This window comes from Phoxinus phoxinus (genome assembly GCF_949152265.1).
Source record: "Phoxinus phoxinus genome assembly, chromosome: 22".
Taxonomy (NCBI): Eukaryota; Metazoa; Chordata; class Actinopteri; order Cypriniformes; family Leuciscidae; genus Phoxinus; species Phoxinus phoxinus.
In genome coordinates this window covers 987,734-1,005,233 of record NC_136897.1, presented here as the reverse complement: position 1 = coordinate 1,005,233, position 17,500 = coordinate 987,734, and the positions used below count along the sequence as shown (strand labels likewise).

Sequence of the window (17,500 nt, the reverse complement as noted above, 5' to 3'; positions counted from 1 at the left end):
AAAATATATATTTTATATAAAATGTGAATAATAAAAAAATTGTACATTGTACATTTTCATAAACTCTAAAAAAAAAATTGTTTCACTTTCTTAATTTCTTTCACTTCTACACAAATCTGCCAAATGTCAAATGTCTAAAACAAGAATCTTACATCTATATTCCAAAGCGTTCTTGAATTACAAACATTGAAGTTTGGAATCTGCATTTTCATGTCTATTTAAAAAGGGGGACGCCGCTTAAAGGAGATAAACGAGACACATTCTCATCACACGACAGTCCTGCCTCGGTCAGATGAGAACTTGTAATGAATATTCACACACTTTGCACCTTCGGACTGCAGTGAGTTTTGGTTTTGTGGTTTCGTGAGCTCTTCACACTGAGACCGTGTCGTGAATGTGAGTGCAGTCTTATCTCCGGCTCGCTTCATTACGACTGTGATGCAATGTCCATAAACCAGTGCGATATGGAAGGGTGAAGTCCAGGAGATGTGTTGCTATCACGACTGTAATCCTCTCTGTCAGGGAGACACTGATCACCGAAGGTCTGAAGAAACGACCTCCTCGTCCTCGAGGAACAGAAGAGCCTTCGCTTCACGGCCTTGACAGAAAACATGTTCCTTCCTGATCCGGTTAGGAAGCTCCGCACAACCCTCCGGAGAGCCATCCAACATTTACTCATTCCTATTAAAAGTAATTGGGAGAAAGTTCGTGTCCTTAGATGTTGTGCAAGTCGAAATCCTTCAGAAGCTTCACAATCCAGCTTGGGTTTTGCTCAAGTCCCCCGTGAGAGTTTGGCTCAACATCAGAACGCATTGTTTGTCCTTCACTCGATGTTTTCGGGGGTTTAGAAACCGCTTCGAGATGAATCATAGTGGAGTTCATGTTACACACTGCAAATAATGCTCGTGTTTTAAAACATTCTTAAAGCATTTACTGGAGAAGAAGCAAAATGACTGAAGATATTAAGTCTTATTTACGGGGAACTTTTTTTTTTAGTTGAAAATGAAGTGAGTTTGTGCTTAAAACAAGAATATATGCCGATGGAGTCATGAAAATAAACTTAATCCAAAGAGAAAATCTGATATTTCTGACTCCATTAGCAGATATTCTTGTTTTAAGCACACACACACACACACACACACACACACACACACACACACACACACACACACACACACACTCTTAGCTGTCCATCGTGTACGATGATGACGCTTGCTCCAGGGATGGGGGATGGGGGTTGGGGGGGGGATAATTTCAGCAACCTTGCCGCTGGTGCCACTTCACGTGGGCGATGAGTCCGATCCGTGAGCCGCACACTCGACCGCAGATGGAGCAGGGGAAACCAGATACCAGGGGGGTGCCAGCCGCCCTCTGGTGTCTCTGGATTCGCTTCTTAGATCGTCGGTCTTGGTTGGTTTGGTGTATCTGAGAGACAGCAGTGGCACAGGTGCCCTGCCAGGCGGATCTGTCGAATGCCAAAAATTCGAGCTGCGTAAGAGGAATGTTCGCTCGCTTTAGGAGGTCCCTGGTGTAGTCCTTAAAACGGCGCTTTTGCCCTCCGGGAGATCGCTTTGCACCCATTAGTTGACTATATAGGACTTGGCGGGGCAGGCGGTGTTCAGGCATGCGTAGGGTGTGCCCTATCCAACGCAGGTGTTTTTTGGCCACAGCTGCTTCCATACAGATTGAGTCAGTGTTGCTGAGGATGACTGTATGGGGGATTCGATCTTTCCAGGACAAGCTGAGGATCTTCTGTAGGCAGCGGATATGGAAGGCCTCTAGGTTGATGATGTGCTGACGGTATGGGGTCCATGACTCTGCCCCATAAAGCAGAGTGGAAAGACATACAGCGTTGTAAACAGCGACCTTGGTACTGAGCTTCAGGTTGCGGTTTTCAAAAACCCTGCTGCGTAGGCGTCCAAAAGATGATGAGGCTTTTTTTATCCGAATGTGTATTTCCGTGTCAAGGGAGCTACATGAGGATAAAGTGGAGCCGAGATAAGTGAAGTGGTCCACTGATTTAAGTGGAACACCATTTATGTGAAAACTTGGAGGTGTGGGGGCGGGGGTGGTGAGATGGGACATGACCTCGGTTTTTTGAGTGTTAACCTGTAGGCCAAAAGATTGGTACAGGTTGGATATTGTGTTCAGGGCGTGCTGCATAGAGTCCGGGCTGTGGGCTAAGACTGCACAGTCATCAGCATACTGAAGCTCACAGATCTGGCGGGTCTTTGTCTTTGTGCGGGCCTGAAGCCGACGGATGTTGAAAAGGCTTCCGTCAAGTCGGTATTCCACATGGACACCATCTTCATGTCCCATGACCCGATGGAAGAGGCAGGTGATGGCAGAGAGGAGGATGTTAAAGAGCATCGGAGCCAAGACACAGCCTTGCTTCACCCCAACAAGTGAGTTTGTGCTTAAAACCAGAACAAATATCAGGCAATGGTTCAGAAAACTTAATTTAAGAGGAAAACAAGATTATTTTTTGACAGATTTTAAGCATAAACTGTAAATAAATTGTTCAGACTTAATATCTTCATTTTTTTTTTAGTTGAAAATGAAGTGAGTTTGTGCTTAAAACAAGAATATCTGCCGATGGAGTCAGAAACATAAACTTAATCCAAAGAGAAAATCTGATATTTCTGACTCCATTGGCAGATATTCTTGTTTTAAGCACACACACACACACACACACACACACACACACACACACACACACACACACACACACACACACACATCAGAAGTGAGTTTGTGATTAAAACTTGAAAAATCAAGAGGAAAACAAGATTATTTTCTGACAGATTTCAAGCATAAACTTCATTTTGATCCATTGTTCAGACTTAATATCTTCAGAATCTTGATTTGAGAACGCTTAGATATTTATTATGGAAAACAAGCAAAAATACAAGTAAGACATTTTTTTTTTGCAGTGTTTATGATCATAAAGGACTGTAAAACTCAATGCATATCTTTACTCAGCGAGCACTTCTCCGCTATCTCCTCATGTGTGTGTGTCGAGGACACGTGTCCGGGGTTCAGCGAGGCTTGTGTCGTGCAGAAGAGGAACCAGAAGAGTTCTGAGTGAGATGAAGCAACAGGAAGTCCTCCGGCTAGCCGTACAGCTCATAGCAGGACCACATGATGCCGTCTGCACTTCTGACTGGCACACGGGCCCGGCGATCTGCACTTCCTGTTCAGTTCGAGGCCGCCACAGAAATAGCCTCTCTCTTGCCCAGTGGCTCCAGTCAAAAGTTCAGTGCTGACTTCAGCAAGCGGCCAGAGGATCTGGCGAGCGTTTTACTCTTCATCGATGTTGTGTTGCTTTTAGAACGGTGGATTGAAACTGTCATAGAGACCGAAGTGTGGCGACTGACGAGATCTGCTCATTGAGTTTCTGAGTTTCTGGGTTTCTGCAAGCCGTCGTTCTCCAGAAATACTAATGAACAGAATTTCTGAATGTCCAGCATCATCAGTGTCACATGATCCTTCAGAAATCAGTATAATATGATGATCTGATGCTCAAGACACATTTATGATTATTATCAGTGCTAAAATTATTATTTGCATTTTTATTTCAGGATTCTTTGAGTAGAAAGTTAAAAAGAACAGCATTAATCTGAAATATAAAGCTTTTGTAACATTAATAAACACTACCGTTCAAAAGTTTGGGGTCAGTAAGAATTAAAAAAAAAATAGTTTGGGGGGGGGGGGGTAAATAAATGAAATAAATCAATACTTTTATTCATCAAGTATTCATCAAGTATGATTTAAATTGATCAAAAGTGACAGTAAAGACATTAATAATGTTACAAAAGAGTCCAATGATTGTTCATGTAATCATTTTTAAGATTATGTTCTAAGAACGTTCCCGTTAGATTTTAAAAGCATTTGTTTTTTCTTGGTTATGTGAACGTTAAGGGAACATTTCATCGTATCATTCTTCAAACACTATGGGAATGTTACTTTTGAATGTTCTCTGAAAGTTCTAAAACTAGATACATTTAAAAAAAAAACGTTACATTCCAAATAACGTTGAACGAACATTTTATTACCGTTCCTGGGAGAACGTTCCCATGTTTCTCCAAACCTGTACAACCACTTCTCCAGAATACAATAAGAAGATGCTTATGATTTAAAAAAAAAACGTTACATTCCAAATTTTATTATCGTTCCTGGGAGAACGTTCCCATGTTTCTCCAAACCCACATGCTTTGAAGAATATACGTAATCAAACCATTCTGGTTACTATTGACTTCCATTATATGATCAACAACACATATCTTTTATATTTCTAATGTCAAGTATGATTACAAAACTTAAATTTTTGGTTTACTTACTTTTATGTTCCTTTATGTTTCTAATGTCATTTTTGGTGCTTTCATGAATATTTCAGTTCGTACCTCATTCATTCCTCATAGTCTACGTTTAGAGATTGAATGATCATATGCATTATAGATTACACTTTACAATAAGGTCCATTAGTTAACATTAGGTAATGTATTAACTAACATAAACTAACCTTGAGCAATACATTGTTACTGTATTTAATAATCTTTGTTAATGTTAATATAAATCCAGCTGTTCATTGTGTGTTCATGTTAGTTCACAGTGCATTCACTAGTGTTTTAGTAAAGTGTTAGTAAATGTGAACATGAACACAGGTGTGTGAGTGCAGTATTAGTTGATGTTAATAAAGTGTTAGTAAATGTGAACATGAACACAGGTGTGTGAGTGCAGTATTAGTTGATGTTAATAAAGTGTTAGTAAATGTGAACATGAACACAGATGTGTGAGTGCAGTATTAGCTGATGTTCATGAGCGCGGATGATTGTAGTTCTGTGGTTTCTGCAGAAATCCCCCGCGCTCATCTATGAACTCGTCAGAAGAATAAATCAGGGTTCACCCGTGCCGTGCGTGCGGGACTCATGCCAGTGTGTGTGTGTGTGTGTGTGAGAGATGTGTGTAACGTGCATCAGTGGCACATGTGTGCCGCGCAATAGCAGTAGTAGCCGAGTGGGCGTCCAGACTGTCTGACACTCATAGCGAGAGGTCAGAGGTCACGGCGAGCTTTGAGGTCGAGCTGGTTCTCTGCCCACCACACACTCCTACACACTCCCACACACTCCTTCTGAGGAAAGTGTTGAGCAGACGCACTGCACAGCACCTGCACACACAGGCAGACTGTGATGTGTTCCACGAGTGTGTGCGGGACACTGCGTATCGTGCATTCCTGTGTGTGAGGAGAGCAGAATACTGTAAACTGACATATTATACACAACATACTTCATCAAGCGACTAACACTGATCCGACACTCTGAGCTGGTCATGTTCTGCTGAAGTGTGTGTCTGTAACTGCTACTGCTCTTTTTACACACACACTGAACACACACACACACTGAACACACACACACTGAACACAATGAAGCATTGCTTGGTCACTGGTTGAGCTAAACTGGTATTATCTAATTGTGTAGTTAAATTTACCAGCTGACAGATATTCAACATAACTCATGTGTGTGTGTGTGTGTGTGTGTGTGTGTGTGTGTGTGTGTGTGTGTGTTCAGTGTGTGTGTGTGTGAGACAGTCTAACAGAAGGACGGACAAAACCTGTGTGTGTGTGTGTGTGTGTGTGTTCAGTGTGTGTGTGTGTGAGACAGTCTAACAGAAGGACGGACAAAACCTGTGTGTGTGTGTGTGTGTGTGTGTGTGTGTGTGTGTGTGTGTGTGTGTGTGTGTGTGTGTGTGTGTGTGTGTGTGTGTGTGTGTGTGTGTGTGTGTGTTCAGTGTGTGTGTGTGTGAGACAGTCTAACAGAAGGACGGACAAAACCTGTGTGTGTGTGTGTGTGTGTGTGTGTGTGTGTGTGTGTGTGTGTGTGTGTGTGTGTGTGTGTGTGTGTGTGTGTGTGTGTGTGTGTGTGTGTTCAGTGTGTGTGTGTGTGAGACAGTCTAACAGAAGGACGGACAAAACCTGTGTGTGTGTGTGTGTGTGTGTGTGTGTGTGTGTGTGTGTGTGTGTGTGTGTGTGTGTGTGTGTGTGTGTGAGACAGTCTAACAGAAGGATGGACAAAACCTGTCAAATATCGACTGAGTTCTGTCATATTTTATTGCCATTTTCTAAACTATAGTGAATAAACTGATAATGTTGAAGGTTTATGAATATATTTAGGTTTGACTGTATATAAATTAACTAAATTAATGACTTTTTTACAACAGAAATGAAGCATCACTGAACTTCCTTACGCTATTCTCTTCTAGACACAAACTCTTGCATTATTTTCCTGTCATCTCTCTAAAGCTGCTTTTAAACACTAAATATAATAATGTAATAAAGCTGACTGGACTTCTGTAGATTAAAGGACATGAGCATCGTTATTATTCCCTCAAACGAGCAATATTGATATGATATCTTAGAGCTGGTGGCGAATGTAAAGATGAAATTACACTATAATTTATTGAAAGATAGTAATAACTCATAACAGTTTCTGAGATTTATATTGGTAACACTTTATTTGTGTACTACGTACTTTTATGTACTTACTGTAGTAATGACAATAAATTGTGCATAATTACAATTAACCCTAAACCAAACCCTAAGCATATAGTACAATTATATAAGTACTTAAATGTATACACACTAAACAATGCTGAGTTCACTGTAAAAAATGTGGCTGCGATTAGTTAAAATTTGTTGAGATAACTTAAATATCCAACTTAACCAAACTAAACTTAAGTTAACTAAACTTAATATTTTAAGTCAAGCTTGAACACATACTTTTTAAAGTTGAAACAATGTTGGATTTTAAGTTGTGCTAAATAATCGCAGCAATTTTTTTTACAGTGTTGTTTCAACCCAATTTTGGGTCAAATATGGACAAACCCAGCTGTTGGGTTATATTTTTAAATTACATTTTTAACCCAACGTTTGGGTTTGTCCATATTTGACCCAAAATTGGGTTGAAACAACCCAGCATTTTTTAGAGTGTATTACAATGTAACAAGGACACACAGGGTAACACTTTATTTTACGGTGTCCGTGATACAGAGTAATAACTTAATTAAGTACTTAGTAGTGGGCGTTGTAATAACATGTAAGTTAGTTATGATCAGCTGTACTTACAGATTGTGATTATGCACATGTAATAATCAGATACTGTCACACACATATAACAAGCCGAGTCGGATAAGGTTTATAGATACACATGAAGTGCACTTAAGTACAGTCTTGATACACTTTATATTACGTAGCTTATATACAGTGTAATTATGTAAGAAAGCACTAGTACTACACAATGTAACAACAAGTTAAATATGTTAGGCCACTGAGGTCGGGAAAAGCCTGCAGTTACACATGCACTGTAAAACAATATTGTTGGATTAACTTACAAAAGAAAGTTACGTGGTTGCCTTTCAAATTTGAGTTCATTGAAATTAAAAAATGTAGTTAATGCAAAGAAGGAGATTGGTTTAATCAATAGAAACTCAAAATATGATGTTGTCTGAACTACATTAATAATCTAAGTTGATTTGACAAAAGATAAAAAGTTGTGATTACAAATAATGAAATATTTTTTTACACTGTGGTAATTTTGTACATTCTGTAGCATTACACGTAATAAAGTGTATCAAGACTGTACTTCAGTGCACTTCATGTGTATCTACATACCTTATCTATCTTAATTAGCCCACTAGTTCACAGCTTAAAAACATGCAGTAGCTTCTTAATTACATTCAAATTACATGATATTACACAGGGATAAGCTGTGTAAAATAAAGTGTATCAAGACTGTACTTAAGTGCACTTCATGTGTATCTATAAACCTTATCCGACTCGGCTTGTTATGTGTAACAGTGTCTGATTATTACATGTGCATAATCACAATCTGTAAGTACAGCTGTTCAAAACTTACTTACATGTTAATTACATGTTATTACAACGTCCACTACTAAGTAATTAATTTAGTAATTACTCTGTATCACGAACATAAAATAAAGTGTTACCAAATAGGGATAACATTTATAAATATTGTACATAATATTGACTAAATTAGAAAAATTAGATGGAACTTCTTGATTTTGTATTTTTGATTTTTTTACAAATAATTTTGGTATTTGTTCTGTAAAAAATGGACATTCATGTTTTCATTCACACTCAGAACTGGCATGAGTTATTACATTACTACACATTATTACATGCTTTCTGGAAATGCAGAATGACAATGAAATCCATTGAAAATTAACAAATAAAAAATCATTTGAACTTGATAAATAAAATAGATTTATACTAAGATGGAAACTTCATGATTCTAGTGTTTTTGCACAAATAAAGAAATGAAGAATATGGATAAAAACAGAAGTAAACACTATATGGCGTGGGCGTATTAAAAACGTTAAAATTCATCGCTCAACTTTTTTTCTGGGTAGTGTGTGTGTTCACGTAGAGCTTTTAATGGGAATAAATCTAGAGCTAAACTCATGATCTAAACTCTAGAATCTAAATCTAATCTAGAGCTAAACTCATGATATAAACTCTAGAATCTAAATCTAATCTAGAGCTAAACTCATGATATAAACTCTAGAATCTAAATCTAATCTAGAGCTAAACTCATGATCTAAATTCTAGAATCTAAATCTAATCTAGATCTAAACTCGTCTAGAAAAGCACACTTCACAAGTGTGTTTATTACATATTCAAAGGCTTCTTTACGTGATATAAATGTGTATTTGCTGAATGCTGACGGTCGACGATCATTAAAAATGACAAATATTGACCTATATATATATATATCCCTATGGTTTAGGGTTTAAGGAAATGTCTGTGAATTTAACAGAATATTTCTTGCGAGAAAATGACTGGCACTGTTTTTTTTCTAACAGTGTGTTTAAAAATGTCAAGTTTTGAACGATCTTTTCACACCGCCGTGGTTTCATTCACTCTCAAAACTGGCTTGTGTTCACATCGCAGATTCATATATTAATATGTGAGAGCGACTGCGGAGGAATATTAGGCCTCTTCTAATGGCAGAAACTGCAAACACATTTTCTTTTGTGTTTCACAGAAATTACCAAGAGAGTAAGTCATGAAAGGAGTTTCATTTTTGCTCACACAAGACCGAAACACGTTTGTACCAAAAGGCATTTCCATATAATCACGCTGATGATAGAGAAATACTGTCCGCATCTCCAGAAGCTGTGAAAACGAGAGTTACACCCTTATGTCAGGCGTGGAGAAGTGTTATCGAGCGCTGGATCTCCACTGGGAAAGCTTGGAGGAAGCAGAAGCAGAAGCCTGGAGGATGAATGTGGTCGAGCGGGTTCTTCTGGTAATCTCTCCTCCGTGTAATGCCAAGCTCTTCAAACAGCGCATGCGAGTCTGTAGAACACTTGAAGCACCAAAGTGTCTGTAGAACACTTTGGTCCTATTTAGCACCAAAACTTTGGAACAGTCTTCCTACCATTGTCCGGGAAGCAGACACACTCTGTCAGTTCAAATCTAGACTAAAAACACATCTCTTCAGCCTAGCATACACATAACACATTATAGACTTATATAATTAGGCTGCATAGTTTAGAACAGCCGGGACCGGGAACACTTCCCGTAATCCTGATGTACTTGGTACATCATAAGAAGGACGGCGTCTACGCTAATATTAGTCTCTCTGTCTATCCCGAGGTTTACCGCTGTCCACTGGAACCAGGCCGTATCCAGATCTGATGAAGGACCAGCGCCAGGACACGACGACGACACCGCTGACCTGAAGTGTCAACCAGTCTCTCCTCCTCTCCACTCTGACTTCAAACAACCGGAACTGGACAAATACTCTGATTCATTCTGAACTTCATACACTGTTTACTCATTGGCCAGAGGAGAACTGGCCCCCGACTGAGCCTGGGTTCTCCCAAGGTTTTTTTCTCCCTTCTGTCACCTGATGGAGTTTTGGTTCCTTGCCGCTGTTGCCTTACCTTCTGGCTTGCTTAGTTGGGGACATTCAATATTCAACAATATTATAGATCTGCCTTAAAGGTGGATGATGATGAAATTATTTTTTGTATTATTTTCATGTTATCACTGTGAAGCTGCTTTGATACAATCTGTATTGTAAAAAGCGCTATATAAATAAAGATGACTTGACTTGACTTGAACACTAGTGAGCTTTCATCACTTCCTGCCCTCGCAGAAGAAAGGGTACGGTCACCGTACCGGCGCCTCAAACTCAAACTAATGGTTTCAACTTTAGTTCAATTTGATGAATTTAGCAGCTTGTTTATCACAGAATGCTGGGTTGTTTCAACTGAACTTTGGATCAAATATGGACAAACCCAGCCGTTGGGTTAAATTTGTAAATTACATTTTAACCCAACATTTGGGTATGCCCATATTTGACCCAAAATTGTGTTAAAACAACCCATCATGTTTTCGAGTTTTACATTGAACGTTTGATTGATTATTTGGATGCTTAAGTAAGTATTTTGGGGGATGTTTTAGGCACAGGTTCTTGCTCGAGGCGTTTGTTAGAGGAACATGTGAAAGTGTTGTGGCCTCATTCTTTTCTGGCTTGGCGTTTATTTGATGTTCTTAGGAAATATCAGTGAAAAACATCACAGTCCTGTTGCAATCGTGTCCCTGTGGAAGATTTCACATAGCAGAAGGCTCTGCTTGACTTTCTGACATCTGAATATAACACTAACTTTGGGTACACTTTATTTTACAGTGCAAGCATGCATTTAAGTACTGAGCAATATTAATAAACATGCAATTAATATATATATTACGTGCATGTAGTTTATTAATATTGCTAAATCAAACCCTAATCCTATACTCTAAAAAATGCTGGGTTGTTTCAACCCAATTTTGGGTCAAATATGGACAAACCCAAACGTTGGGTTAAAAATTTAATTTAAAAATGTATCCCAATGGCTGGGTTTGTCCATATTTCACCCAAAATTGGGTTGAAACAACCCAGCATTTTTTAGAGTGTATAATTAAATTCTAGACTTCCCAATATTTAGTTTGTAATTTAAATATATACTCTAAAAAATGCTGGGTTGTTTCAACCCATATTTGGGTAAAATATGGACAAACCCAAACGTTGGGTTAAAAATGTAATTTAAAAATGTATCCCAATGGCTGGGTTTGTCCATATTTCACCCAAAATTGGGTTGAAACAACCCAGCATTTTTTAGAGTGTATATTTGTTTAGAACATATTTAATGTTTCATACACTCTAAAAAAATGGCTGGGTTATTTCAACCCAATTTTGGGTCAAATATGGACAAACCCAAATGTTGGGTTAAAAATGTAATTTAAAATTTAACCCAACGGCTGGGTTTTGTCCATATTTGATCCAAAATTGGGTTGAAACAACCCAGCATTTTTTAGAGTGATACAAATAAACCATCTCTATTTGAAAACAAAGTGTATTTTATGTATTAAAATAATGTCATAAATAAAAATAAATAGTTAACTTCACTGTTGTTTTACTTTTAACCCAATGCGTTTGGTTAAAAGCCAGTTGAGTTAACCAGTTAATTTAACTGTTTATTTTTATTTTATAGTTGGGAAGGTGCTAAGTTGGGTTACACGTTGGGTCATTTTTAACCCAACATCATTAAGTGAGAGTTAATGAAGCTTTAGTGTGCGTGTCGTTCTCTAGACGGAGAAAAAAATGGAAAGTCTAAATGACCTGTTCTGAAATATTACTCAACATCACTGAATCCACCGAAATACATCAATTTAAACCAACGACTAGAGTAAGGTTGGTCTGACATTCACTGCAAGATCAGACTTGGCTGAAGGACGCAGCGCTGGATGTGTGCATTCACGTGGTGTTTGTTGTCTTTTGTTAAGATATAAGGCATTAACTTGACAATCTGTCATGTATTGTTATGTCCAACTCAGACGTCATATCGGTGCAAACACTTCTGGCCAATAAAACGCTTCTCATAGTCGCGTACCTTTAGATCTGCAAGTGCTGGCTGGTGATCATCTGCTCATATATTCACAATCGTAGAAAAACACTGTGGTGGAAAAAAACAATACAGGTTTGACCTTATATTTCGATGGGCTTGTGGTTTCAACCAAAATATCTCTAGGTTTTCAACCACTTGAGTCAGAGGACAAGTGTAGGAGAGTTTGTCTCACTAAAGCCAATTTCTGACACTTGCCAACTAGAGCAAATGATGTTTACCACATTTCTAAACGGGCACGTTCTGAACGGAAACTTTACTAAGAATAGAGATCTTCAGCTCACTATAGGAAGAAAAGTCTCTCCCTCCTGACAAAACACAATTGGTCGAGGGGTGATCGCCGGGTCGATCGCATTCCGATCGGTATTTTTGGGAAGCTGTTGGGAATGTGTCCAAGCGCTCGCGTCTCTGCTGTCGTGTTCAGCATGAGCTAAAGCTGCCGCTCCAGTCTGGTGATGAGAGATTTCTGGGTGTGAAAACTGTACATTAAACCCCTTTGTGTCATCCGAACAAGACCAGAACTGCTTAATCTGTGCCAATTGTAGGTTTTATCCATGAAAAGCCATTTTTTGTTACAGATACTGACACTTTTGTGGAGGATTTCAGACGTGTGGTTTTACACAACCATCGACCTTGATTATATAAAAAGAAAAAAAGCGGCACTGGGTCGATAGAGGAATGAACTGATGGGTTAACCGTGTTAGACTTCGGTTCGTTATCAACTTCAATCTTTTCTCAGTGGAAGTTTATCTCTGAATTTGTATTGTGGTCTATATTTGGCACGTGTAAAACCTGAAGAGCCTGTGTCTTAAAAATGTACAGGTTCTGGCATTTCAAAGGGTTTCATAACGCATACGTGTTTTAAAACGTACACTAAACATCCATTTTACAGGCAGGTGACTCTACAAACATTGTAATACAACGCCTACAAGGGATTGGCCGGCTATTGAGGACAGTTTTACAGCTAAACCTGTGCTTGAATTATACACAGAAAACCTGTCATGCACGAACATCATCTCAGGGTGAAATCAAGTATAAGACAGAAGCACTGAAGCGATAACTACATAAATAGGTCAGTTGTGGAGCGAAAGATGATTTGCATGTCTGAGTATGACTTGTAAGCACATGTATTTATATAAATATATATAACAAAGGAAGATATTTTGAAGAAAGTTTGTTTTGAAAGTTTTGCGGGGGTGGGGTATAAAAAATATATCTTCTTTAGTGTTCAGCAGAAAAAGAAATGCATACTATGGGCTGCTATAGAGTAGAGTACTGCACTCTCACTCATTACACACTCACTTAATAATGCTGGGTTAAAGATAACCCAACGAGTAACCCAACTATGGGCTGGTATAGCACCTTCCCAACTTATATTTTAACGCAATGCATTGGGTTATATTACTAGAAATGACCCAACGATTTTAAAAAATGACCCAACATTTTTGGAAAATAACCCAACATAGTGACCCAATATGTGTAACCCATTGTTTTTTTACTGTGTGTAAACAGTGCAGTTCAAGAACTTATTTTCTATGAACAAGTCCAAATGCTTTAATATGGTGTTGTATGGCCCGGGACTCGAGAGCTGCCACACGGGCTGTAAACATTATGACAATATGGCCTCTTTAAGAAAGGGACTACTGTGCTCTGATTGGTCGGCTGGAGCAGTGTGTTGTGATTGGTCGAGCGCTTCGAGTGTGTTTGGGAAATGTCCCGCCCCTTACCATAAACGCCAGTTTAACACACTACTGACTAACTCAACCAGGCCCCGCCCCTTTATTCTGCGCATTAATTATTATAATGAGGAAGAAACTCAAGACTACAGTGGAGGCGTTTCACTGACACTGATACAGAGAATAACTCCTCCACTATTAGCAGAAGAGAAAATATTGAAAACAACAAACGGGTTTCCAGAAGACTGAAGCGTTCCGCTCGTGATGCTCAAACACACCAGTGTTTTGAAAGCATACACACTTTTCTGGGAAATACTGTAGTTATCTCAGCATCTTTTCAAGATTGAATAACCGACACAATTAACACTTCAGCTTTATTTATACAGCGCTTTTTACAGTACAGATTCAAAGCCGCTTTACAGAGATAAATAAAGCATCAGTGTGTGTAGAAGAACACAGAGATGGTTCAGTGCTGGCTAATGACCGTGTGGATGATGTGCCTCATAACTCTTTGGCATGTTTACTGTAGCTTCATCTACACACACATTTACACGACAGGTTCCCTTGTCAGTCTGATCTGCTGCCTGTTCACACGTCGAGTTTGGTCGGAGCCGTCTTCTGATGCCTGATATCTGAGGTGTTGACTCTTCATAAGCGCTTCGAGCACTCGCGACCCTTTGACCTTGATCTCTGTGAATGAATGTTTCCTCTGAACACACTCGAGGGTTTCGCATGCGCTGGTATCCTGTACAAAACTCTGCATTTGTGTTTACAGGCACAATAATTAACCATTTAATCTATCATATACATGTGGAGATTCAGACCGTCCATGTTCATCATAAACACATAATCATGGAAATCTAAATCAAATCACACAGCATAAATCACTAAACATTAAATCCAGCAGAAGTAGCATACACTAAAAAAATGCTGGGTTGTTTCAACCCAATTTTGGGTCAAATATGGACAAACCCAGCCGTTGGGTTAAATTTTTTAATTACATTTTTAACCCAACATTTGGGGTTTGTCCATATTTGACCCAAAATTGGGTTGAAACAACCCAGCATTTTTTAGAGTGTCTTATTTGTGTAATTACATTGTAACAAGGGCACATTAAACGGTTACACTTTATTTGGTAACACTTTATTTTACAGTGTCCTTGTTACATTTACTTATCATAGTAACAGTAAATTATGCATAATTACACGCAACTAACCCTCAACCAAACCCTAACCCTACAGTAAGTACATGTAGTTGCTTAATATTTACTCAGTACTTAAATATATAATTACTCTGTAATAATGACACCTTAAAATAAAGTGTAACCCTTTTTAAGGTGTCATTGTTACAGTGTAATTCTATATTTAAGTGCTGAGTAATAAAAAATAACTACATGTACTTACTGTAGGGTTAGGGGTTGGTTTAGGGTTCTTGCATATACTTGTATGTATAGTTATTTCTACAGTAGCTACATGTAACGTGTTACAAAGACACTAAAAAAGAAAGTGTGTTTTTAAGGTGTAATGAGATCTTTAGATAAACCTCACGAAGAGCACCAGAGGAACATTACACAGAGATGTTCAGTCCAGTATCTATTGTGCTTTGGCCAAAATCACAGAAAGCAGTGACGCACGTATCCTGATGTATCTGGGGGAAACTCTGAGTCTGAGAATGGTTGTGTGCTGATGTTGTTGATGTTGTTTGCCTTTGGCCTCATTCTGCAGTGGCTCTGTGTTCGGCAGATATGGTGGACACGCAGACGTTCGCCTGGCCCGTGGGATTCGGCCTGAGCGCTCTGGAGCTGGAGGAACTCGACGACAGCTCGCACTCGCTGGACATGAAGCCGTTCTCCACGCTGGACTACACCAGCATCTCCGGCATCGAGTACGAGCCGAGTCCGCAGAGCGAGCCGCCACACATGATGGATCTCACACACATGTACAGTTACAGGACTCAGGAGAACTTCAGGACTCAGGAGAACATCTACAGATCTCACGAGAGCAGCTTCACCGCGGAGGAGAGCGGATACAGAGCGCACCAGTCTCAGAGTACGGCACTCACTCACTACCCACTCACTTAGTAATGCTGGGTTAAAGATAACCCAACGAGTAACCCAACTATGGGCTGCTATAGAGTACACAGTACGGCACTCACTCATTACTCACTCACTTAGTAATGCTGGGTTAAAAATAACCCAACGAGTAACCCAACTGTGGGCTGCTATAGAGTACAGAGTACGGCACTCACTCATTACCCACTCACTTAGTAATGCTGGGTTAAAGATAACCCAACGAGTAACCCAATTATGGGCTGCTATAGAGTACAGAGTACGACACTCTCACTCATTACTCACTCACTTAATAATGCTGGGTTAAAGATAACCCAACGAGTAACCCAACTGTGGGCTGCTATAGAGTACAGAGTACGACACTCACTCATTACTGACTCACTTAATAATGCTGGGTTAAAGATAACCCAACGAGTAACCCAACTGTGGGCTGCTATAGAGTACAGAGTACGACACTCTCACTCATTACTCACTCACTTAATAATGCTGGGTTAAAGATAACCCAACGAGTAACCCAACTATGGGCTGCTATAGAGTACAGAGTACGACACTCACTCATTACTGACTCACTTAATAATGCTGGGTTAAAGATAACCCAACGAGTAACCCAACTGTGGGCTGCTATAGAGTACAGAGTACGACACTCTCACTCATTACTCACTCACTTAATAATGTTGGGTTAAAGATAACCCAACGAGTAACCCAACTATGGGCTGGCATAGCAGCACCTTCCCAACTGTTGGGTTATTTTAGCAGTTTTAACACCCAACAGTTACTGTAAGTTAACTATTTATTTTTATTTATGACATTATTGTAATAGATTAAATACACTGTTTTCAAATACAGATTGTTTATTTGTATAAAACAATAAATATGTCTCAACAAATATATATTTAAATTACAAACTCCATTGGGGAGTCTAGAATTTAATGTAAATATACAAAATGACATACATAAATTAAAAATACACAAATGTACATACAACATATGTATTTAACCAAACAGCCGGGTTATTACTAGAAATTACCCAACGATTTTAAAAATGACCCAATATAGTGACCCAATATGTGTAACCCAACGTTTGGGTTAAAAAATAACTGTGTAGGAAACTCTTGAGTGAAGCTGGGAGACGTTAAAGGGACAGTTCACTCAAAAACAACCACTCTCTGTCATCATTTACTCTAACGCTCAAGTCTGGGATCATTAAGATTATGTTTCTGGAAGAGTCTCTTCTGCTCACCAGCACTGCATTTATTTGATTTAAAAATTCAGTAAAATTTGATTCCAATGTAAATCAGCTGTTTTCTGTGTAAATATATAGTCATAAATCAATCATTCTAATAAATCAATCAATAAATCATTCTAACATGATGATTTGATGCTCAAGAAACATACAGGAATAAATGACACTTTACTATATATTCACATAGAAAACAGCAGATTTACATTCTAATAATATATATATTTAAAAAAGACTGTATTTTTGATTAAATAATGCAGCCTCGGTGTGCAGAAGAGACTCGTTTAGAAACATTAAGAAATCTGAACTATTCCAAACTGTATTTTGAAATATTGAGTGACCTATTCATTCAAACCTTTTAGTTTCACCGTAATATGACTGTACAAACAAGTTTCTGTTTAATAAGTGTGTTTATTAAGTGTGTTTAATAAGTGTGTTTGATAAGTGTGTTTATTAAGTGTGTTTATTAAGTGTGTTTGATAAGTGTGTTTATTAAGTGTGTTTGATAAGTGTGTTTGATAAGTGTGTTTGATAAGTGTGTTTGATAAG

The 17,500-nt window shown here is 38.7% G+C and overlaps 1 protein-coding gene across 3 annotated transcripts in view; it reads left to right on the top strand.

Annotated features, from left to right (window-relative positions):
* Nucleotides 1-17,500, top strand: part of pparg (peroxisome proliferator-activated receptor gamma) — a 50,968-nt gene that overhangs the window by 5,345 nt on the left and 28,123 nt on the right. For 2 of the 3 annotated variants that reach the window (XM_079596578.1, XM_079596577.1), the window contains exon 2: nt 15,386-15,691. In XM_079596578.1, coding sequence (XP_079452704.1) covers nt 15,388-15,691 — 304 coding nt within the window. In that variant the 5' untranslated portion in view covers nt 15,386-15,387. Of the gene's footprint in view, nt 1-9,013; nt 9,324-15,385; nt 15,692-17,500 lie in introns of those variants that run through there. The other variant, XM_079596579.1, reaches the window with a different exon arrangement.